The sequence below is a fragment of the Acomys minous genome (assembly GCF_964271855.1).
Source record: "Acomys minous genome assembly, chromosome: 1".
NCBI classification, from domain to species: domain Eukaryota; kingdom Metazoa; phylum Chordata; class Mammalia; order Rodentia; family Muridae; genus Acomys; species Acomys minous.
The window spans coordinates 95,715,770-95,740,944 of record NC_140483.1 but is presented as its reverse complement, the minus strand read 5'-3'; the positions used below and the strand labels follow the sequence as shown (position 1 = coordinate 95,740,944).

General features: G+C 50.5%; 1 protein-coding gene across 1 annotated transcript in view; it reads right to left on the bottom strand.

Annotated features, from left to right (window-relative positions):
* Window positions 1–25,175, bottom strand: part of DNAI1 (dynein axonemal intermediate chain 1) — a 71,855-nt gene that overhangs the window by 17,920 nt on the left and 28,760 nt on the right. The window contains exons 2-12 of the mRNA XM_084775648.1: window positions 24,974–25,006; window positions 23,631–23,729; window positions 23,410–23,490; window positions 18,514–18,640; window positions 18,162–18,280; window positions 17,636–17,755; window positions 16,469–16,528; window positions 14,788–14,922; window positions 10,314–10,398; window positions 5,193–5,310; window positions 4,892–4,935 (exon numbers count right to left, since the gene is read on the bottom strand). Coding sequence (XP_084631774.1) covers window positions 4,892–4,935; window positions 5,193–5,310; window positions 10,314–10,398; window positions 14,788–14,922; window positions 16,469–16,528; window positions 17,636–17,755; window positions 18,162–18,280; window positions 18,514–18,640; window positions 23,410–23,490; window positions 23,631–23,729; window positions 24,974–25,006 — 1,021 coding nt within the window. The remainder of the gene's footprint in view (window positions 1–4,891; window positions 4,936–5,192; window positions 5,311–10,313; window positions 10,399–14,787; window positions 14,923–16,468; window positions 16,529–17,635; window positions 17,756–18,161; window positions 18,281–18,513; window positions 18,641–23,409; window positions 23,491–23,630; window positions 23,730–24,973; window positions 25,007–25,175) is intronic.

Sequence of the window (25,175 nt, the reverse complement as noted above, 5' to 3'; positions counted from 1 at the left end):
CTGGAAACAGAAAGAGAAACAGGTGTTCCCTGGGGGGGCCTCGCGAGAGAACGCAGCCCTGCTGACACCTGATTTTAACTCAGTGTAATCCATCTGGAGATTCTGCCCTCCAGAACTCAGAACTCTGTTGCTTAAGCCATTGCGTTTGTAGTCGCTTGCTGCTGCAGCAACAGGGACCAAATATGAGAGGCACTCGGGGAAGGGCGGCCCAAACTCTAATTTTAGGAGGCAGAGCAATGACCCTTTTTCTCCTGGGGCGTCACAGAAGCAGTTCTGGAAGTCATGGGAGGGGTGCAGTGATCCGCAGCTCTTCCTTCTCCCTGTCCTACCCCGGGACTTGGCCAACTCCGACTCCAGGAAGAGAAATGCCCCCTTGTGTTGGGATTTCCACAATGTCCATAGGCAGGGGACCAGCCCAACGCTGGCTTCCCGGAGAGTTCCAAACCCCAGGCGTGGCCAGAGGCACCAGAGCCAAGCTGGGCACAGACTCTCAGTAGGGTTTTCCCGGGCACCCTTGTCAGATTGGGAGTTGTATTTAAATAGTGTGGGAAATAAGAGCAAGGCCTTGGAGACAGAATACATCAAGTGGGACACTTAATTTGATTTAGGGAAAATGAGGCAAACATTTGAGAGCCTAAATAACTAACCAGTAATTAAACTAACAACAGAATGCCCTTGCGCTGCAGCCCGGCAAGCACAGTGGCCTTTATGGACTGTGTTTACAAAGAGACCTGACAACATAATTAGTCCTGTAAATTTTACGCAGCCTGCAGCTAAGGAGTGATGGATTTTGTGTGTGGAGGATGAACAGGGAGAAATGAGGTGGATGAATTTCCATTTTGGGTAAATGAAATTAACACTGCTTAATTAGTGAAGCTGACAAATAAATGACCGGGAAAGATTTAAATTCTTACGAGTGTATCTCTGGCCTGGGCAAGTTCAAGGGACAGAGCTGGAGTGAGCTTTGTGCTCAGGATTTAGGGCTGCTGTTGGCCTCTTTTGAGGTGCTGCTTCAGGGAAAGGCTGGGCTGCAGGAAAGCGCCTCCTTTGCCCTTCCTGCCCCACCTCCTATGGGACAGCCTTGGGAGGACACAGACTTTCTAGAATCTGCTCTGCCATCCTTGAAAGACCGTGAGGAGTCTCCATTCCCCTGCCATGAGCTGGCTAATGGGCTGGAACGGACCCTTTCCGTATCACAGGCTGGCACAGTCACATCCCAGCTGTTCTGTTCTTCCTCAATTGACTCCCTTTGTCTGCCAATATCCCTCGGCCTCTTCCACCTGCTGACAGCCTGTTTCTCCCCTGGGCTGGGAACATGGAGCCTGACCTATGTGTGGGGCACCCTGTCTCTGTGCTTTAAGCATCTTAGCAGGCTGGTACCAGAAGCTGGAGTGGGAGGCAGAGGCTGGCTTCTTGCTTATAGTTCCTTTCTCTCTCCTTCCCCTCCTCCTCTCCCTCCTCCCCCTCCTCCCCCTCCTCCTCCCCCTTCTCCTCCTCTTTCTCCTTTTTGGCTTTTACATACAGGGTTTCTCTGTGTAGCCATGGCTGTCCTGGAACTCACTCTGTAGACGAGGCTGAGCTTGAATTCACAGAGATCTGCCTGCCTCTGCCTCCCAGTCTCTAGGATTAAAGGTGTGCGCCACTGCTAGCTAGCTTCCTTTTCTCTTCTTGCTCTGACTAACCCAGAAAGCTGTGTCCTAAGGATGTGGCAGGCCCTGGAGCACGTGTGCCATCTTCCCTGTGCTGCACAGTTTTATGTCAACTTGACACAGGCTAAAGCCACCGGAGAGGAGGGAGCCTCGATTTAAACAAGTCTTCATAAGATCAGGCTGTAGACAAGCCTGAAGGGCATTTCCCTAAATAGTGATTGGTGGAGGAGAGCCCAGCCCTCTGTGGGCGGTGCCTCCCTTGGGCAGATGGACCTGGGTTCTATAGAGAGCAGGCTGAGGCAAGCCATGGGGAGCGAGCTAGGCAGCAGCATCCTCCATGACCTCTGCATCAGCTCCTGCCTCTAAGTTCCTGTCCTGCTTGAATTCCTGTCCTGACTTCCTTTGATGTGGAAGTGATGGGGAAATAGAACCCAAATAAATCTTTTCTTCCCAAGTTGCTTTGGTCCTGGTTCCCACAGCAATAGTGACCGTGACTAAGACACTACCTAATTTTTCTGTGGCTGAGTTCCAGAATAAACACCTAGGAATTTCAGGGGTGGGGGAGAACACTTAAGAGATCTGGCCTGGGAGCTGGAAAGATGGCTCAGAGGTTTAAGAGCACTGACTGTTCTTCCAGAGGTCCTGAGTTCAATTCCCAGTAACCACATGGTGGCTCACGACCATCTATAATGAGATCTGGTGCCCTCTTCTGGTACAAAACCCTGTATACATAATAAATAAATACGTATTTTAAAAAAAGAGAAAGAGATCTGGCCTGAAGCCAGGTGTGGTGACGCTCGCCTTTAATCCCAGCACTCCAGAGGCAGTGGCAGGTGGATCACTGTGAGTTTGAGGCCAGCCTGGTCTACAAAGCAAGTCCAGGGCAGCCAAGGTTACACAGAGAAACCCTGTCTCAAAAAACAAAAACAAAACAAAACAAACAACAAACAACAACAAAAAAAAGAGGCCTGGCCTTCTCCTATCAGGAGCAAACTCAGCAATAAACCTGAATTCTCATTCAGTGTTTGTCTTCAGCCATTTTTCCCCCCCTGGGAGTTTGGTATTTGGAAACTTTCAAAGACTGTGATGGAAGCTGGTGAGACCAGCTGCTCTTCACAGTGACCCTGTCCATAACCGGGGTGCTGCCTCAGCTTGCACTTTTCCTTCCACATAGGATGCCCCAGGTGACATCAGGAGCCAACACTGAAAGCTGGCCCTGCCCAGGCCGAGGCTGGTACTGTAAGAGATGGTCATCTGAAAGCTGGCCAGTAGCTCTTGTGCCAGTGACAGCAGCCAGCCACACTGCCTCTGCCACTGGCTTCTAAAGAGATTCCTCATCTCCCCAGGGGGCTGTGCTCAGGGGTCTGCAGGGCAGTGAGGAGAGAGAAGGAGAAAGCATGCAGCTCTCCGGACACTCTCCTCTCAGGCGGCCTTCCTGATGGCTCTGAGATGGAGGCCTGACTGGCTGTCAGTCTTGCCAGGTCACTAATGAGGAGACAAAGGCACTGAGAGGTGATAATCCTCAGAGGGAGGTCTCCAGCTGCCTGTGGGTACCACATTTCCTAGGTGAGTGCTCGCCTAGTGGAGGCCAGTGAGCCTGGCAACCTGAGACCGTTCCCTCCTGGAAGGTATTACCTTTCCTGCCGGCCTCCACATGACCTTGCTAGAAGGTAGTTAGAAGATGGGCAGGGATTTATGGAGAGGCTTCTGCAAAGGCTCCCCTACTTTTACCTCAGTCTCAAGCTGAGAGCCTGGGCCTCACATGGTGGGGGGGGGTCCACACCCACTCCTGGGAGGGCCTACCCAACCCTCAGGCTCTGTTCCAGGCCCAGTAGCTGCGGCAGAGGGGGAGGAATGTGCTAGTTCCCTGCCAGAGGGGGAGGGCGCTTCCCACTTGGCAGGAGCCAGCCCTCAGGAGTAGGGACACAAAGCAGGCATTTAGGGCATCCTCAAAGGCAGCTTCCCTGAGAGGAATGACAAACACCGAGTCCTCCCCAGCCCCCTCTCCTGGCTCCCTACCCTGCTCGTAAAGTGCGGCTGGGCGATCTGAGGGGCAGTGACCAGGAACTTGTATGCCTGCCAGCCAGCAGCAGCTTGGAGAATGGAAAGGTTTTTCTGTTCACAGAAGTGGGTCCTCCCCACCAGAGAACAGGCTGTTAGCATTAGGGAACTGTGCCTGGCTTGCCGTGTAGGAACAGGGACTGTTCAGCTCAGTAGTGGGTGCTCCTGCTTGGCCCAAGTAATATGAAGGAAGGCAAATTGCCTGGACACAGTTACCAGCATGTGCTGCCTCCTGGCACTTCCTGGCAGGGCCAGGAGCACAGATAACAGTGGTCTCTGGTGCCTCAGGGACAGAAGAAGAAACTTCAAGTGCTTGACTTGCCTCATGCCTACCTTGCCTCAGGCCTGGTCAGAAAGGCCAGGTGAGGCGGCAGGGAGAGGGCCGCCATGCCAGTCTCTAGAGTTGCGAAGGTCGGTCCAGTTCTCCTAGGCTCACCTGCACCAGGACTCCCGGCCTCCAGTCTCAGGCCTGCAATCCCTTCCTGTACTGGACCTGTCTCTGCCAGTCTAGAATCCCTTCAGCGACTTCCTTACTGTGTCCTTTGAGGGACGACTGCTGTATCCTCCGGCCTGCAGACTTGGCCTGTACTGGTCCCCGTGTTACAAAGCTCTCCCCCCTCTGGTCTTTGAGGGCCAGTTGGCACAGTCAGCTGTGTCATTCTTTTGACCAGCATTTATTGCCCATATGAAAGTGGGTCTTCCCGTTGGACCAGTGGTTCTTAACCTGTGGGTTGTGACCCCTTTGAGGGTCAAATGATCCTTTCACAGGGCTCACCTAAGACCACTGGTAGACACGATATTTACATTACAATTTATAACTAGCAAAATTACAGTTATGTAGTAGGAACAAAAGCAGTTTTATGGTTAGGGTCAGCACACGACACAGGAGGCCCTGTATTAAAGGACTGGAGCATTGGGATGTGGAGAAGCACTGCGTGACTGTGGAGAAGCACTGCGTGACTGTGGAGAAGCACTGCGTGACTGTGGAGAAGCACTGCATGACTGGAGAAGCACTGCGTGACTGTGGAGAAGCACTGCGTGAATGTAAGCTCCCTCAGAGGTCCAGCCACTACATCCTGGTCATCTTTGTCTTTCTGCAGCTGGTAAAAAGCTCTGAACAGACTAGGAACCTAGTGCCCCACGTTCACACAAGCAAGTAAATAAATAAGTAGATCACTTACAGGAGCCATGTCCCACTGCAAAAAGATCCTTGTACTTTGGATTCCTGCAAAGGAAATGTGAACTCATTGGCACAGGAAGAAGACCTGGCCCTCCCATGGGCACTGGTGACCAACCACACTGCAGGCACCCGGCCACTGTCTGGCTTAGATTCTTGCTGTTCGTTACATTAGATGATCCTGCAGTCCAATAAGAATCCAGGGCCTCTATTTACCTTACTGTGTCTGGTGTCACACTCAAGATGCAAAGTGCACGCAGTGGGTGCTCTGGAGGCCCCAGATTTGCTGCAGTATCTGTACTCACCAGCAGAGGGCGGTGACGGCCAGGCGCTTGGCTTTGTCATTTTGAAACTTCCAGAGAGGCAGCAGCGTACCCTCCTGGTCCCTGTATTCATCGGCAGCATCCTCGTAGTACTTAAAATCTTAAACACAAAAATAGACATAGTCGGCCAGGGACTGCCACTTAGCAGCAAATTGGTGCCTCTGTGGACAATACGATGAACCGCTTTGTGTTTGGGGCTGGAAATAATAGCAGTGCCTATGCGGGAGGACTGTTGTGAGAATACAGATCGGATTTAATATATGCAAAGTGTCTAGAAAAATGCCAGACACATGCGTTCTCTCTGTATATTAGTTGTTTGGGGAAACCACAGTAAAGCAGCCGTGGGTGTGCCAGGAGCCCGTGCTGATTCATCCATCTTTGTGAGCTCCCTCGGTGTTTGGAAGCTCAGGTGAGCGTGACACGATTCCAACGGTAAAAGTTCTGTTCACTCTGCTGCTTAGAGGCATAGAGTAAACACAGCCCCACTTTATACTCACTGCTGAGCCTCGCTGCAAGGAAGCTGCGTGGACACCCAGCCACAGGCTCCCAACGCTCCATCCTTAAAGCCTTCTCTGTCTTATATTTCTTCTACGGTAGCCAGAAGCCTTGCCTTGCCATTTACCTAAACTAGAAAGCTCGGGAACCCTTGGCTATTTTCCTCCAGTCTTTTTAAATCCATTTTGTTTGGTTGATTTTTTTTTTTTTTAGTTTTTTGTTTTTCAAGACAGAGTTTCTCTGTGTAGCCCTGGTTGTTCTGGACTCACTTTGTAGACCAGGCTGGCCTCAAACTCACAGAGATCCACCTGCCTCTGCCTCTCTGAGTCAACACCCTCTTCTGCTATGGAGTCTTCCCTTTCCTTTCTTTTCTTTGAGACTGGAGTCTTACTCGCAAGTGTTGCTTATCAACTCTCTGGCAGGAGAGAGCTGCAGAGGAGCATGGCCTAATTTTGGGGGGTATGGTGGAGAGAGTGGGGAATAAAGGAGAGGAGGAGGTAGGGGGAGAGAGAGAGAGAGAGAGAGAGAGAGAGAGAGAGAGAGAGAGAGAGAGAGAGAGAGAGAGAGAGAACTTGCGCAGGACAGGACATGTCACTATATTATCTAAGCTGGGCTGGAATGCCTGGGCTCAGGTGACCTTCTACGTCAGCCTTCTGAGTATCTAGTAACAGTTTATGTGCCACTATGCTCCCCCCGACCCCCCATCACCCACTATATTGCTCAGGCTGGCCTGGAACTCATGGCAATCCTCCTGTCTCAGCCACCTGAATGCTGCAAATTCAGGTATGAGCCACCATAGCCGCACACCTGGCTCCTTTGAGTAGGGGTAATTTCTCTTCTATTCCAGCCCCGCCGCTCCTCTCCTGAGACACCTGTCAGTCTTTCTGCCTGACTCCCATGCAGCACAGCTCCTGGAGAGTGGGACATATGTTCTGTTCATCCTTGTGTCTCCAGTACAGGGTGTGGGGACAGCCACAAAGCAGAGACCCAAAGTCCTTTCAAAGGATTCAAGGAAATAAAGCAACAGTGAGGAAATGGTTCTGTCTTCTTTCAGGTGAGATGGCTCATTAGAAGGCGTTCTCTGATTCTACACAGAACCGTTGGGTCATGTCCCTCCCACAATGCCCCATACCTTAAAGCTGCAAGACTACATCCAAAAAATAAAAAATAAAAAAGGTTTGAGTGGTCAGAAAGATGCGAGCCTTGATCACATTACGATTCCTGAGCTTGGGGGAACATTCCTCACTTCAGTGTGGGGATTAATTGGTAACACTTCTTTATTTTTATTTCTTTCTCATGATTACACTTTCCCAAAGGGAAAATGCTGTGCAATTTAAAAAAAAAGTACAATGCATTTTTATGTGACCGTGCTCTTATAAGTGAAAGCAGTTCACAAGGCCAATTTCTCCATGGATAGTAATCAAGTTTGCAGCCTTGTTTGTGGTGGGCCACTTGCAGAGGCTGGGTCTCAGGAAGCGAAGCTGTGTGAGTGACAAATCCATTCACAGCCGCTGTGCACTTTGACAGCTTTGAAAAGCACTCAAGGTCGTTTTCCAGCTTGAACGATAACGAGGGGGCTTGTTTGGGCTGCTGGTCTTGGCAGCCTTAGTCTTTGTGTCCCACGGGTGAGTAATAAGCATCAAGTCACCAAGAAGAGCCCTAGGCTGTCAGCAGAGGAGAGCGGCCAGCACATGGCATGGCATGGCCAGCTCCGGGGAGGCAGCTGCTCCACAGAAATGCACAACCTCTTAGGGAAATACAAGCCACTTGGGAATGCGCTGCTCATACCACGGGAAGGATCCCATTTCCTTGGCATTGTCAGAGACACCAGAATTTCCCAGGCCCCCAGGATTGAGGCATTTCTGCATCAGTTTCTATCTTCCCCTCAACACTATCTAGTCTCTGGGTAGATCTATTGAGGGTGTTCACAGAAATGTCTCCTCCAGCCCAGCGGTAAAGCGGTTACAGCTCTACCACGGCCAGTTCTGACTGCACCGCTCACAGCTCCTAAGGTTGTGGCTTTGTTTAAGCAGCAGGATATTAGCTTGGTTTTTCTCATCTGTAAAACAGGGATAACAAGGCCATTCATGTCACAGCAGAGCTGTGTGGGAAACATAAAATACTATGGCCACATGTACAGCACAATGCCCACCACACTATGACCACATGTGCAGCACAATGCCCACCACACTATGACCACATGTGCAGCACAATGCCCACCACACTATGGCCACATGTACAGCACAATGCCCACCACACTATGGCCACACGTACAGCACAATGCCCACCACACTATGGCCACAGTACAGCACAATGCCCAACACACTATGGCCACACGTACAGCACAATGCCCGCCACACTATGGCCACATGTACAGCACAATGCCCACCACACTATGGCCACATGTACAGCACAATGCCCAACACACTATGGCCACACGTACAGCACAATGCCCACCACACTATGGCCACACGTACAGCACAATGCCCAACACACTATGGCCACACGTACAGCACAATGCCCACCACACTATGGCCACACGTACAGCACAATGCCCGCCACACTATGGCCACACGTACAGCACAATGCCCGCCACACTATGGCCACACGTACAGCACAATGCCCGCCACACTATGGCCACACGTACAGCACAATGCCCGCCACACTATGGCCACACGTACAGCACAATGCCCGCCACACTATGGCCACACGTACAGCACAATGCCCGCCACACTATGGCCACACGTACAGCACAATGCCCACCACACTATGGCCACACGTACAGCACAATGCCCGCCACACTATGGCCACACGTACAGCACAATGCCCGCCACACTATGGCCACACGTACAGCACAATGCCCGCCACACTATGGCCACACGTACAGCACAATGCCCGCCACACTATGGCCACACGTACAGCACAATGCCCGCCACACTATGGCCACATGTGCAGCACAATGCCCACCACACTATGGCCACATGTACAGCACAATGCCCGCCACACTATGGCCACATGTGCAGCACAATGCCCACCACACTATGGCCACATGTGCAGCACAATGCCCACCACACTATGGCCACATGTACAGCACAATGCCCGCCACACAAGCCTTGCCCAGCGAGCCCTGGTGCTTGCTTTCCCACCACTACAGCTCTCTTTTTGTCCCATCCCCACCGCTACAGTCTGCCCGGGTACGCAGCAGCCTGCCCCACCCCATACCTTCACCCCTGGCCCTGAATTCTGCCCAGGTACATCCTCCTCAGCTCTGCTCTCCCTGGCCTTTGCTCTGCCTGGTGCCTAGGGGATGTCAGTGCCTATCACCTGTCTAGAGAGAAGGCCCCACCCGCCCACTCCCCAACCCCGGCTGCCTCCTCAGTCTGAATTCTCACTCTTTCCCAACAGCTCCTGTTTGGGTCATTGAGACCACTCTTTCCCTCCCCCCGCCCAAGTCAATTCCTACTCATTTTTGCCACCAAGTCACTGGTGCTGACACACTCTACGGAGAACAGCCTCCCGCTACATCCTCTCACACAGGCCCCGCCCATCCCTGGACCTTGCCCAGGGCTCCCTTGACATTTCCCATGCATCCTGTACTTATTCTTCTTTTGTTGTTCCTTTGAGACAGGGTCCCTCTCTGTAGCCTTGGCTGTCCTGGAATGTGTTCTGTAGAGCAGGCTGGCACACAGAGCTCGGCCTGCTTCTGCCTCCTGAGTTCTAGGATTAAAGGCGTGCACCACCACTGCCTGGCTATTTTTCTCTTCTTTAGGAGACACCAGAGAAGTTCCTCTCCCGTGAATTCTGTGTCAGCATCTCTAAGGCGACCAGGTGGAGAACTAGGGCACAAGCTCAAGACCCAAATCCGACTTCTCTTTGCTACTCACTAGTCAGGCAGTGTTGGCCTCTGCGGCTCATATGTGAAGTCAGAGTAGTCACTCCTGCTCTGCCTGCTCCCCAGGACTGCTGGGAAGGTGACATCAGATTACTATTCTGCAGCTCACTTTTGCTACGTGTCAGGTCTGATCACTGCACCTGTGTTTTTTACACCATCATTCATGGTGGACTTGCATATGGCTTATTTCTTCAATGACATCCAGAGGAGGAAGAGAGGTGGTTGTTTTGTTTTTCCCTTTATGATAGGATTTAGCAGCCGGGCGTGGTGGCGCATGTCTTTAATCCCAGCACTTGGGAGGTACAGGCAGGTGGGTCTCTGTGAGTTCGAGGCCAGCCTGGTCTACAAAGAAGAGTTCCAGGACAGCTAGAGCTGTCACACAGAGAAACCCTGTCTGGAAAAACCAAAACCAGAACCAAAAACCAAAAAACAACAGGACTTAGCATGAAACACTCAAATAGTAGTAGCCTTTGTGAAGAATATTGCATGTGACTGACAGGGCTGGTAAGCTGGCTCAGCACTTAGGAGCGCTTGCAAAGCATTTGCGTTTGGTTCCCAGCACCCATAAGGCAGCGCACTGCATTTGTAACATCAGTTCCAGGAGCTCCCTCTTCTGGCTGCTGTGGGCATGGCACACACGTCATGTATATTCAAGCAAGAAGGTGCACACATAGACACCTAAAAATAATGAGATCCACTAGCCGCATGAGTCTTACCCTGAGCGACATCATCATAGGTATTTTGGTTGACCATTCGCTCCACAATTTTAGCAGCCTGGGACACCTTGGTGATGTCATCACTCTGTGGGTACAGAAGTCACAGGTCCTTATCAGTTAGCACCTGTCAAAGTCATATGCCCCGAGTCAGAGCCCAGATGGTTCTGAAGTGGTTCCCAGCCAAGTTTACCCCATACAAATGCACCACATGCTGGAGCCCTTTCATCACACAGGCACAAGGGTGGCTGGGTAAAGCTGCTCCCCACTCCTCCAACTGAAGTTTGTTTTGGAAAAGGCACCTCTCTGAGCTCAAGAAAAGGCACTGAAGGGCATTGGAGGGCAGAGCAGCCAAGGACCTGCTGGAGGCTTTCTCAGGCCAGGGAGTGGCAGATCCCACACAGGCCCTCAGGGATCTTCTAGCCCAAATTCCTTGTGTAGAGTCAGGCTGAGGGAGTCACGGATGGGGAGAGCTGAGCTGCATGGGCAAGGCTGACCTGAGCCTGCTAACCCAGACAAAGCAGCACGTTCTACCCAGGAAACGACCTCTGAATGAAGAAGCAGCTTCCATAAACCAATAAATTAAACCACATGGCAGGTTAGCGAAGAAGCAGGATATTTGGTGCTGGCAAGAGATGCACAAAGAGGGGCGGGGGAGATGGTTCAGTGGAGGACTGGAGTCTCACCCCCAGCACACGTTCTGGGTGGCTCACAACAGCCTGTAACTCCAGCGCCAGAGGAATTTGTGACCTCAGGACCCCAAGGCACCTTATTTATGTGCACGCAACCCCCCTCTACACGCACGCGCGCGTGTGCGCGCACACACACACACACAAAAAAATAGAAATAATAAAAAATAAACCTTAGAAAAGTACAAAGAGTTTGGGGCAAGTGGCTGAGGGAACAAGCTAAGTGGGTATCCAGAGGGTGACCACAGGTGGCACATGTCACCCCTGAAGACTAGCACTCCTGGGAAGCCATGTTGGGCTGTGCTTAAGAGACTAGGTTCTAGGGCTGGCAAGGTTGCTCAGTGGGTGGGGTCCAAAGACCTGAGCTCACCCCCAGGGTTCACATGGTAGGAGGAAAGGACTCCCACAAGTTATCTGCTGATTTCCACGCATGCTGTGGCTCATGTGAGACACTTCTCCAACACCTCAAATAAATAAAAATCTAATTTAAAAACTTAAAAAGAAACTAGGTTCAGACCACACAGATGTGTGTGTATTTCTTCCCTAGGCCACGGAGTAGGAAAGAGTCGGCTGCAACTCCGAGCCAGTCACTTTGATCCTCGGAGTCATAGAGTCCTTGGGACAAAGTGAGGACAAGTGTGCAGTGTCTGCCCCCCAGAGACACTGTGGGGAGGAAGCACGTGGCACTCACATTGGTTTAGCTCAGTTCCTGGTGACAATGCAGTCAGAGGAGGAGGATCACACATTGGCATCTGGGAAGTGGCGCTTTGAGGGTCCTTCAAGACCCTCCAGACTGACTCTCTTTATTTCAGAGAACTGGGCAAGGAGGGCAGACACTGGAGTCTGTAAGTATAGTGCTCAGACCCATCCGTCCCCAGACGCACCTCCCAGTTCTCGACCCAAAGCACAATCCCCTCCTTTTATAGCTCCTGGCAAGCACCACGTGAGGCAGCGCTCGCTGTGGGCAGAGAGCCATTACCTGACCCACTTCCCTGGGCTCGTCCGCCTCCAGTCTGAATCCTTCCCTCTGGCCACAGGGAGCTACACACCTGAAGGTAACCTCTCTGCTGTGGCGTGACAGTTACCTCATTGCCCACATCAGCTCTTCTCTTCCGAGCTCCACCAGCCTTGGTGTGGCATATTACTAACAGTAACAATGCTGCTGCAGTGTGTGCACATTATTGGGGGTTTGTTCGACAACCCTGCAAAGTGTGACGTCATTAAGATGCGAGCTGAGGCTTTAGAAAGCTCCATCTCATACTAGCAAAGCCAGGCTCCAGCACTGGTATGTGGCCCTTAGAGCCCATGCTCTTGTCCCTTGGGAAGCTAGTGACTACTCCTTGTGACTACACTGTTCTTGTCCTGGAGGTGCAGAGCCAGGTGTGCTCAGAGGAGAGTGCAGCGGGCTGTGGCCTCCACTGTTCTAGATGCTGTGACACTGGAACAGCCACATCCCCCTATGGGCTCTGACTGAACTGTGGTTTCTGGTCCCATTTCCTTCTGCCTGCCAAGTCTTCCAGAGCAGACAAGTTGCCTTCATTTTATGTGTTCAGCCAAGTCAGGGATGAGCGTGAGGCCTGAGCCCATTACTGGGGACCTTCCCACAGGGATCACGAACTTTCTATCTTCTCTCTGCCCACACCTGCGCTTTTTACCAACCTGAATGGACTGAGGTCTTTGAGGAAATGGTATCTCTCTGGTCAAGCTCTAGACCTGGGCAACTGCTGCCACTCCCCTTCTATCTCACAGACAGCCTGCCTCAGCACCGGCATTCCCAGCTAGAACTCAGTTCCTTTGGGGAGAGGTTTCTTACCGAGGTACTTCCTGGGGAAGGAGGGTCAGACTCCGCCTAATGTCCCTGTCTTCCATGTCAGCAAAGCTGGGAGAAGCCAGAGCGATAGGGAATGCTACACACCAACTTCGGCAGACTTGGGCCTCGGCTCAGTTTTCAGTCTCAGCCACAGAGTCTCCTCCTGGTTCCTGAGTCTTAATGGTTCTAGTTGGGGTTTCTGCCATTACGGCTTCCAGCAGAGCCAATAGCAAAAGCCCTGACAGAGCTTCACATTGACCGTAGCCCAGACCAGAACCTCCTCTGAAGACCCCATCCTCCAAGGCTCCAAGGAATGGTGCAAAGAAGCCAAGGGTACTCACATAGCCCTCAAGGCAGGGTCTCCATCGCTCCCTGGGACCGGTGCTGAGCAGGGCCAAAATAACCCAGCTTCCTTTGTGATTCAAAATAAAACAAGTCGGGGATGGTGGCGTGCGCTTTTAATCCAAGCACTTGGGAGGCAGAGGCAGATGGATCTCTGTGAGTTCGAGGCCAAGCCTGGTCTACAAAGCGAGTCTAGAACAGCCAAGGCTACACAGAGAAACCCTGTCTCGAAAAACCAAAACCAAAACAACAAAACAAAACAAAACATCTTGAAAGATAGTGCCTCTTAAGCCATAAAAAGGCACCCTAAAATCTCCCTTCAAATGTGACATCAGAGGCGTGGAACAGAACTAAGAGCAAGTGAGCGCACCTGAGACACAGAGCACAGGACTTTAACAGAGCTGGATTTAGTATGGGTGGAGAGGGGCAGGGCCACTTCCCCGTGAGGCGCCCTGAGCGCTCTCCAAAGTGCTGAAACCAGCCCCTAGCTTCTTGTGACCCTCTTGCAAAGCAGGTCACACCCATGGGATCTCCACTCTGGGACTCCCACTCCTGACCCAGAGTTCTCTCTGCTACGGAAATAAATGAGGTTCTCTGGCATCTCCTGTACCGATCTCTCCAATCTCCCCCATGCCCTCACCCTATGGTTGTATCACTTTACTCTATCCTGGTCCCCAAACTCTCGCTGGCTGCACTGGTCTATGTCCCCAAGGGCAGTCTTTCTAAAACTCTCACTTATGATCAATTCAACTCAAGGTGGCTATATCCATTGAGCTGATGTTGACGGCACCTACGATCATTTTTGGATTGGCTCATGGCCCTGAAGACTCACTGACCTAGTTTCACTTCTGTTGCTGTGATAAAAATACCCTGACAAAAGCAACTTAGGGGAATAATGGTTTATTTTAGCTCAAAATTCCAGGTTACAGTACATCGTAGCAGGCAATTCGAGGCAGCAGGGACTTGAGACAACTAGTCAGACCTCGGGGGCCAGGGAAAAAGGATAAATGCTTGCCTAATACTCAGCTCACTCCAGCCTTATGCAACCCAGCATGAGTGTGCAAACCTAGGGAATAGAGCCGCCTACAGTGGACTGGGTCTTCCCTCATCAGTGAATGTAATCCAGACAGTCCGCACAGACAGGAACAAAGCTGATCTGATCTACACCATCCCTCACTGAGCCTTCTTCCTGGTGATCCTAGATCATGCCACGTTGACAACTAACGCTAACCATCACTCTCACTCTACCAGACACAAATAAACAGAAGACCGTTTTTTTTTTATCATCTTCACCCTAAACTCAAAGGGTGTGCCTCATCCTTAGATCCACCCCGACTGTGAGCAGACCCCTTAGCTTTCCTGCAATACAGGTAAGAGAGACTTTCTCAGAAAGTCTGTCCCAGTCTGGGGATTCCCAAACCCTTCCGACCCTCTGAGTAGGCGTTAGGGAGAAGATGTGGACCGCCTGGCACAATTCTAGCTGCCATCATATGTTCTCCCAAGGCCCAAGGTAAGAAATCACCACACTTCAATATCAGCCTCCCCTCTTGAGTATCTGTGGACCCCTTCTATACAGCCAAGCTTCTGTTTACCCCGCTGTGACATTCTGTGGCAGAGCTGTAGACACCCCACCAACCTGGGACTCCATGGATGTCAGTTTTCTCGTGGCCATCTTCTCTGTCTTCTTAGCCACCGGAGTCTTTGTCTTCTCCTTCTCTTTGGTCTTTTCTAGTTTCTCGAGCTCATCTACATAAGCATCATAGATTTCCCACTAGGCGAGAGCAAGGCAGAGAGTTATCACAGGGCACAGCTTTCACTAGGCCTGCTTGTCAGCACACCTGCCAAGCGTCTCCATACACCCTCTGGTTGGCTCATTTTAATTACATGCTCAAAGCCTGTCTCCCTGCTAATCACCTACTCTAGAATAGGAAGGAAGGAGTTTTCAGGGTCCCCTGAGCTAGGCTTATCCAATCTAAAGCACAGGGTCTGAATCTTAATCTGGAGACCAGTGACTATTGTTCCAGGTGTCAGCCGCACCCAGCAGAGAAAATGTGCAGCCACGATGTAACTAACAGTTCACTGGAGACCTCTAAAACTGAATTAAGAAAAAACATTTTTTAAAAAAAACCTTCCTCCTCAAGCTGGTGAGGTAAGCTTGGAGATAAAGGCCCTTTCCATTAAGCCTGATGACTTGGGTTCAATCTCTGGGACACATGTGGTTGAAAGAAAACTGACTCCTAAAAGCTGTCTTTTGTTCTGAACATGCGTGCACACACACAGATACACAGACACACACAGACATAGACACACAACACAGACACACGCACGTGCACACATACACATACATGCACGCGCATGCACGCACACACACACACATACACACACACACACACACACAATTAATGGTAAAAATGCCTGCCTCCATGGGAACAGGATAAACATATTGGCTCAAGCCAACTGTCTACTTCACTGCCCACATCTTAAGATTAGAAGGAAATTAATAGGTATTCTGCCAACTGGACCTGAAGGAAAGCCCGGGCAAGAGGCTGTAGCAGAAGTAGCAGCAAGAATCTGGGGCTGGGGCAAATGCAGCAGAGCTCAGAGTGCTCCTCAGCCTGGGCAGTCACTGCCACCTGGAGGCTGGATAGGCGCACCTTACATTTAAAGATTTGCCCACAGGCCAGTTTGCCTCTCTGCAATGCCCTTCAGCATTTGTTATCTCCTTCAGAGCCCTCCAGCACTCCTGGGAGGTGACCTATCATTGACAAACAAAGAAACAGAAGTATTAAGAAAAAAGTGACGCACACTGTGCCCAGGATCTCACAGTAGAAAGAGCAGCGCTTGGCCCTGAGCTTAGGTCTCCTAGCACCAGATCCTGTCCATGTCAGCACTGCCAGCCAGTCAGGCTTAACGGGGAAGGTGGGAGGTCAGCAAGAACGCCAGAGGCTGCTGTGAAGGCAGGTGGAAGTACTTTGGTACTGTAAAGTCAGTCACAGGGTGCCACAGAACCCTAAATCCCTGGGAACAAGCATTCTCCCATGTTCTGAAGGGGAGCTCCAAAAGCCATGCCTCCAGCATGCACAGCCTTGACCCCAGGGCATGTGGCTGGTCCAGAGCTCACTGTTGGGGACCTGTTGTGCCATGCACCCCATATTCAGAGGCTGACAGCTCAGGACAATATGCAGGAAGATGGATGGATAATCAAGGCTGACCGGCAGGGGAGTCCACAGCCACGCCAGTCACTTCCGCTGCTCAGTGTCCCAGGATGCATGGGGGGTGAGGGTGGGGACAGTGCTCAGGCTGACCCAGGATCTTACCTGATTGGCTGTGGCTGAAAAGTTTGTCCTTGGTGGAGGCTCCATCTGACACTCTCGATCCTAGAGAACAGTGACAACAGGCTGCTCGCCTCCCTCTCACCTAACCTAACAGCAGTTTCTCTCTAGGCGAATTTGGTTAGAGCTGAGGAAGGGTGGAACAGGGTTAGGGAAGCAAAGAAGAGCACGGGAGAGATTGAATTATTCAAACCCTGCATGTGTGTTTCCACCTGGCCTCCTTCAGTAGCCTACGCTGCAGAGCAAGGGCAGTGAAGATCACCCTCGCCAGTTTGTGACCAAGAAAAGGTCCAGGTGAAGGACAGATCCAGGTGCAAGACTACAGCCTGTCACCAGACTCCCGGGACAGGCCACAGAGGCCAGCCTCCCACAAGCTGGGACTAAGGTCTCTGACAAGAGACAGCTTCTCGGGCTGGAGAGATGGCTCGGAGGTTAAGAGCACTGACTGCTCTTCCAGAGGTCCTGAGTTCAATTCCCAGCAACCACATGGGGGCTCAGAGCCATCTATAAAGAGATCTGGTGCCCTCTTCTGGCGTGCAGTTGTACATGCAGGCAGAGCACCATATACATAGTAAATAAATAATTAAAAAAAAAAAAAAAGAGACGGCTTCTCCCCTAACAATTGGGCCTCTGCCTCCAGCAGTGTAGGCTGCCCTCTCCTCATTAAGGTTCACTCTGATCCCCCAACATCAGCCTAAGGACCGCACAGGCAGTGAGGTGCTGCCCCCCCCCCCCCATCACAGATGCACTACTGTAGAACACTCGTGTGTGCAGGCCTCGACTAAAACCCTGCCAGGCTCTCTCAGCCTGGCTCTAGCGTGTCCAAGCTGACCTGCCGCAGAGGCCATCAATCTCAGTGACATCGTTCCAAGACTCCCCATGTCCCTGGTACACTTCTGTCCTGGTTTCCACTTCCTCTTCCACGTCTAAGCCAAGTTTCCACTTCTCAGTGGAGTCTGAAGGCTCTAGCCACCCTCCAACCACCTAGATGGCTTATAGGGACTCGAACACAGGCTCCGGTTCTCCTCGGAGAGATAAACTGTGGTCTGCCCTGTTACACCTGCCTGGCTGAGCCACGTAACAACTGGTCTCATGACTGTGTCTGCCTTGTCACTGCAGAGCACAGAGCTTCAGAGTAAAGGGGGAATCTACCCGGAGCGGGTTGTTGAAGGTCTGTGATGCTCTCTCACTGAAGTTAAACTGGTTAGTGAGTTTTCGTTCCCTGGGCTGCACAGGAGTCATCAGTTCTTCTTCAATCACTTTTTCAGGTGCCTGGAAATAAAGATCAGGAGGCCAGCGCTTAGTTTAAGAGGGAGACACGTGTAGTCAGGAGTCAGAGAGAGGAAGCCCTGGCCTAGGAGGGTGGCGGCAGGCGAGAGGATGCTGCCAGGAGCTCTGGCACGTGCAGCCTCCTCTCCCCCTTCTTCTCCAAGTCACCCCTAAGGCCTCCATCCACAGCTCATCTGGAACAGCAGGGACAAGAGCACCAGCACCCTCACCTCAGTTGCCCTCACCTCAGTTGCCCTCACCTCAGTTGCCCTCACCTCAGTTGCCCCTGCCTCAGTTGCCCTCGCCTCAGTTGCCCTCGCCTCAGTTGCCCTCGCCTCAGTTGCCCTCGCCTCAGTTCCCTCACCTCATTTGCCCCCGCCTCAGTTGCCCTCACCTCAGTTGCCCTCACCTCAGTTGCAGCAGGCACATCTGTCTGACTCCCAGCTTCTCCTTCCCCTTCTTTGGGTTCTTCCTCTTCTTCGATGGCTTCTGTTTCTGAAGTCACCACCTTAGCAGACTCCTGTGAACCTTGACAAGATATCGCGGATGAGCTCATGGTCTCAGCCTGCTCATTGTCTGACAGGGAGGGTCATTTTCTTCCTGACTTTCAGACCCTGCTTGTCCCCTGGGCTCTCCCAGGCCTGGCCTGGACAGCTTACTGTTGGGCATCACGGAAGAAGAGGCCTCCACAGCTCTGGAAGGACCAAGTCCTTGGAGAGCCGGGCTTGGGGCTGCAGCATTAGGCTGGCCCACTGTCATACCTGCCGCCAGCTCATCACGGAAGTTCTGCCGACGTCCTTCATCTGAGTCTTTGGGAATCAGGTTCCCCACCTGGCTGAAGTGAACAGCCAGTTGGTTCACAAAACCAATAAGCTTATATGTGCCTTCCTGAGAAAAAGGAGGGACTAAATCAGAGCAGGGTCCCGAGGAGCTGGTGTCGGAACGTGACCCACCTCAGCTCTCTAACCAGCGCTTCTCAACCTTCCTAAGACCCTTTATCACAGATCCTCATGCTGCGTTGAGTTGACCCCCAAATTATCCTTGTTGCACCTCCATAACTGTGATGTTCCTACTGTTACAAACTGTAATGTAATTATCTGTGTTTTCTGATGGCCTTAGGTGATCCCTAACATCCGGCCACCTCAGGGGGTCGTGACCCACAGGTTGAGAACTGCTGCTCTAAAGCCAGCATTTTACCTTTATTAAAAGAACTATAGCTACGAATCCTTGGTTAGCCTGGTTTTTCACTGCATTTCTGCTTAAAGAAGAAAAAAAAAAAACAAATAAAATTAGTTTTTTTTTTAAAGTTCTCGTCAAAGATTTGTTTTAAACAAATCAAAACTTTTTTGAGATCAGGTCTCACTGCATAGCCGGCACTGGTCTGGAACTCCCTGTGTGGGCCAGGCTGGCCTCAGACTCAGAGAGCGGTCTGCCTCTCAGGCACTGAGGTTAAAGGTGTGAGCCACCATGCCCGGCCTCAGAGACTCATCCAGCCTGCGGCAGCCCAGACTTACCAATCACTGGTTCGGACGTCTTGTTTCCTACATCTGTGCCAAGGGACCCCAGATCCCCTGCCTCATGACAGACCTTGGGCAGGTCAGACACAATTGTCCAACACACCTGGCAAGGCCTCACCACACCACTATAGAGGATGTCAGAGAGAAGAGAGCATCAGAGACCTCCAACTCTCTAACACTCCTGCTATCCAAGAGGACCAGAAAGGTCCAGAGAAAGTTTGCGCTTGGCACTTGTCCACGTCACATAGCCGATGAGAAGCCGGACTGGGCTTCAAGCCCAGGAAATTTGTTCATTTTACAAATAATTTTTGAGCAGCTACAATGTGCCAAGTATTTTCTAGGTGCCCAGGACCTAAAGCTGAGCAAGACCAGACATGGTTCCTGCCTTTACAGAGCCTATGGTCTGGACCAGACACGGTTCCTGCCTTTACAGGGCCTATGGTCTGGACCAGACACGGTTCCTGCCTTTACAGGGCCTATGGTCTGGACCAGACACGGTTCCTGCCTTTACAGGGCCTATGGTCTGGACCAGACACGGTTCCTGCCTTTACAGGGCCTATGGTCTGGAGTTCCTGCAGACATCACCTTGTTGATCATCCTCCTAGCAACCACAAAAATGGAGCTGGAGTCCAGAGGCCCCTATCCTTCTTTTAAAACAGTTCTGTTCAACCATTTCACATCATGTGGAAGAGAATTATATTTGTATGGCACCCTGAGATTATTTTTTTTTAAAAATCATACCAGAAGAAAACAACCCATAGGCTCAAGCTATAGCAGCCTGGGGGGTGGGGGTGGGGCGGGAAGGGAAGCTCACTGCCACAGCAGATGAGAAACTCCACCTCAGAAAGTCACTAACCCAGGGGGAGGGGGAGGGGGAGGGGAAGCTGTGGGAGCTGAAGAGGATAATCTTTGGTGGCAGAACTGGGCTCAGATCCTCGGTCCACTCCTTAACATCTTCATGACCTTGTCCTAAACCTCCAGGCCCTAGTTTCTTTTTCTACCAAATAAAATAATGATATCCACTTTGCAAGGCAGTGTAAGTATTGACAACGATGAGAGCAACCCATTAACACAGCGCCTAACACATAATAATGCTCTGTACCAACCCTCAATAAACCAGCAACAGCGATGACTGAGGACCACATGAGAATGAGTGACAATGCCTCCATTCTGCCCCCTACAGATGCCTGGGAATTTCCTCTGCAATTTAGGGATAGAATCCAGATTCTTTAGCAGGTCAGTGGAAAGTAGCCACCTTGCAACCTAAAACTTGGCCTTCCAGGACCAACGAGCTGGAGACACCCTGTGTGGGAGAACTTGGACAGGCTAAGGATACTGAAAGCATAAATAAGGCGAGGTTTCTGGGAGCCAACTGGTAGTTCACTCAAAGGAAGAGCAAGAAGAAGACTTTCAAACCTAAAGGTGACATCTGGCCTGCAGTGCTCTCGCCACAGCCAGCCCGCTGAGTCCTGGAGAGGCCCTCTTCCTAATGTCCAGACAGGAAGGTATGCCGCGGTCTAGCATGACTTCAGAGAGTAGAAGGCTCCCCTCCAACCTCTGTGAACTGCCTGAGGAAGGCCATTAGCAAAGCCCTTGGTCAGCACCCTTTAGGAAGCACATCAGGATTGGCTTCCACAGCTCTGTGGAAGGGCTGACCACACAATCTGAATACCAAGCAGCACGTTCATGAGACTTTTCACAAAGACACGCACAGATGTTCATAGCAGCAGTATTATTTAAAATTGCCAAAAGAACGAATAATACAAATGCTTATCAACTGATGGGCGGATAAAGACAGTACAGCACATTCATGGAATGAATATTATTTATAATGAGAAGACATGAGGCATTGGTATATGCTATAACATGGATGAAGCGAAATGTCATGCTGACTACAAAGTATAGGACTCATCACCAGACATGCTCAGATTAGGCAAATCTAGAGACATAAAATCATTTAGAGCTTCCCAGGGCTCAAGGAGATGGAGGGCTGAGCAGTAAGAGCATGAGGTATGGCACCTCCTGTGGGGAAAATAAAAATACTCTAAGCCTGGCATGGAGGTCCACACCTGTAATCCTAGCACCAGGAGTGAAGACCAGAGGCTCGGGAGTTCAGGGTCAGCTATCCAGCGAGCTCGAGGCCAGCTTGGATCACCTGAGATTCTGTCTCTAAGAAGCAAGGTGAGGGCAAAAGAGTCTGGAAAGTGATTGTGTTGAGGGTTGCATAATCTTTGAATAAGCGCTGAGCAATCACTGTAAGTTTTAAACCCATCTCCAGAACAAAGAGGTAACACACGGCAATGCACACCCGGAGACCAGGCTGGAGAAGCCACAACACTCTGAGGGCCACAGAATCGAGGTCCACTCAGGTCGATGGGGAGACTCTGCCTCAAAAATTAAACAAACAAAGAGCTGGGTGTCCTCCCTGGGAAAAGGACATGGGACAGAGGGAGGTTTACTTTCTACCATTTTTGAATATTTTGAAATTTGTACTATGGGTTTCTGTTATATACTCAAAACTTTCTCCCGTGTGTGTGTGTGTGTGTGTGTGTGTGTGTGTGTGTGTGTGTGTGTGTAAAGTGTTGTTCTGCTTTGCTTGTTTGCCGAGGCAGGGTCTGCCATGTGGATATATCCTAGGCTGGTCTCACACTTGCAGTGATCTTCTGCTTCTGTCTCCCAGTGCTGGGATCACAAGTGTGACCACCAGGCCTAAAAAAAATTGCTTAAAAGAAGCAATATGTGACCTTGCTTAGGAATCAGACAAACTAGTTCACATCTTGTCTTCAACACAGGTTGTGTGACTTTTTCCATTTGTTCTATGTAATTTAATAGAGAATCTAAAAAAGAAGATAATAATAGTTTCTATATCAAAGAACCCCGAGGTTGTGTGTGATGGTCCATGTGAAAACACTTCACATGAAATCTGACACTGGCACACAGTAGGAATGGGACCAAAACACCCTGAAGTGAAATAAGAAACAGAGGCGCGACTTCTGCTTTAGCTTAAAAGTGTTCTGGAATTCTCTTCAGTCCTTACAGGAGCTAACCCTGCAGCTGCCTGAAACACTGTTGTTGTCCCTGACAAACACGGTCACTAAACGATGGCCCTGGGAGTCGCCTGCCTGCCTGTCACATCAAGAGGCTGTGCCAGAGCCTCCAGGATTCCGCTCAGGTGGAGAGGTCCTGCATGGATCTGAGGCCAACATCCCTTTCAGAGGCGACTCTACCCAGGTGTCTGACAGGAGGAAAAGCTAAGCTTCGAAAGATCCAACAGCTTGTGTTGGTGGAGAATGTGTCTATATATTAGAAAGGCATTCCTGAAAATAAAATATATTGAAACCTGGGGATGTAGCTCAGTGGCAAAACACTTGGTCAGTGTGTGCAAAGCTCTAGGCTTAATGGATTCAGTCCCCAGCACAGGAAAAGAACTCCCCCTCAGGGTACTGATGGCTTTACAATTGGCAGGGCTTCTAGGGCTATGCATTAAGAGATTCCAAACAGGCCTGAGAGAAGGCTTAGGAGATGTGGGCACCTGCTGCCAAGCCTAGTAACCTCAGTTCGATCCCCAGCTCTCCACAGGGCAGAAAGAGAAGCAACTCTGAGAAGTTGTCCTCTGACCTCTGATCTCTGATCTCCACACACACCGTAACCCGTCTCCTCCCTCCCTCCCTCCCTCCCTCCCCCCCTCCCTCCCTCTCCCTCCCTCCCTCCCTCCTTCCCTCTCTCTCTCTCTCTCTCTCTCTCTCTCTCTCTCTCTCTCTCTCTCTCTCCCCCCGCCCCCTCACCTATGCAAGCACACCAAAAAAATTAAAACAATTGTTTTTTTTTTAAAGACAGGGTTTCTCTCTGTAGTCCTGGCTGTCCTGGACTCCTTTTGTAGACCAGGCTGGCCTCGAACTCAGAGAGATCCCCCTGCCTCTGCTTCTCAAGTGCTGGGATTAAAGGTGTGTGCCACCACATGCGACCTTAAAAATTTTTTAAAAAGTATCTCTGGAACAGTCCTTATAAACCTCCAGATTTCTAGCCAGAGACCTCAGTTTACAAGTGATCACCTGTAAACTGGCAAGGATCCTTTGCTATGTTCTCAGTCACTGTTGTTTCAGGAAGTCATCAAGCCTTGCCCAGGGGGGGATGACTTACTTTGAAGCTGTACCTGACAATATTCTGGGGTGCATGCGGATTGTTGGCTGTCAGGATCCGAGTAAACTCCTCCTTTAACTCCTGAGGGAGAGAAACACCAAGAGGGTCACGCATGCTCACCCTTTTGTCACCTGAGACTTGGGGGGCCCCAGGGTACCTGTAAGCTCTGCGCAGGCTTCTAATTTACACTATGGAAGACCCATCTCTGAGGCAGGACTCACCGCTTCCGTCAACTCCAGCTGGTCAGGGGGTCGCACTGTGGCTTTGGATTGGGCCCATTCATCAGTTCCTTCTCCCACATCAGTGCCTGAATCTTCATCCTAAACAAAGACCCCCATCAGGCTCAGGAGTGCGCAAGCTGCTCGGACAAGCAAGACAGCTGCAGGACCCTTTATTCACAAGTCCTGCCTGACGCCAGGTACCACCTATCTCCTGTGCACAGAATAGAAACTGTCCAGCAGTCCACTCATGGGAGACTCCAAAGAAACTGCTGGTGCCAGGGACCTCACTGCCTGGAAGATGACAGCTACCTCTATCCCGGGAATCGGTGCTCACCCAAAACACTGCAGTGGGCCTTTGTCCCCAGCAGGGCATCAGAAGAGCCCGCTCTTCCTATTGCCTGCCACAAAGCCTAAAAGCTGAAGTTCTTGACCATCTACCCAGGGCTTTATGTAAAGTGCTTAGCCAGCCAGGGAGAGGCCAAGCTGTTTGCCAACCAATGCTATCCAAGCTTGTACTTGACTTTCCAATCTGTCACATCAATATTACCTTTATAAAAATGACTCTTAAAACAAATACTGTCTTGTACTTTACTCCTTTAAGCCAAAAGAGCTCAAGGCTAGAAGTTCTGCATTGCTTGAAAGAGTTAAATACCAGAGCAGCCACAGGCTTTTGGCCATTTGGAGTGTTCGTCTTTACTAACAGTCAAAGACACTCAGAACAAAGCGATAATTTTTACTCCACAATAAAACTGGAAAACAACAAAAAGAACATTTAGTGTGGATGGTGGGCTTCCAGGGATGGGAGCAACCTTTCTAAAGAGTAATGTGGAAATAGTTACCCAAACCTAATAACTATTTACAGTCTTTGACTCAAATATTTATATGTAGAAATTTACAAAAAGAAAATTACCAAAGACATGCCCAGAGATACAGGTATGTGATTTCCCATTAGACGGTCATAATAATAAAATAGAGGAAATGTCAATGTGTTTCCTCTATAGTGAGCATGGTGAAACACAGTATGGTATGGCCTTAGGGACAGATAGCTAAATATTATGTAGAAATTTCACATGATATAATAAAAGTGTTTTATCAATGGAAGGCTCCCTAAACATTTATGTGAAAAACAAGTCATAAAATAGTGCTGTTCTTTTACATTTAAAAATGAATATGTACTTTTGTATATACATAAAAATATCTGGGAGGATATTACATTACTTGTTAAATAAAAGGTTATCCTTAGTAGTAGCTTAAGGATAACTTTAAAGTTTTCTAGCTTGTTCAACTTTTATAAAAATAGATAGACAGTATTTTCAGTAGAGGCCGACGGGCTCAGCACTTACTCTTTTCCTGCCTCCTCTGGTCATGCTGATACTCTAGAGGGAGAATGAAACAAAAGGTAAGTCATAGGCGGGACTGCACAGGAGTAGCGTGAAATATGTCCCAGCGAAGCTCCACCCAAGAACTTTGCCACAAAGGGCTTTGAGCTCTCCCAACTCTCAGAAACAATGTTGGGGCTTCGTCCAGGAGCAGCAGGTGCTTCTT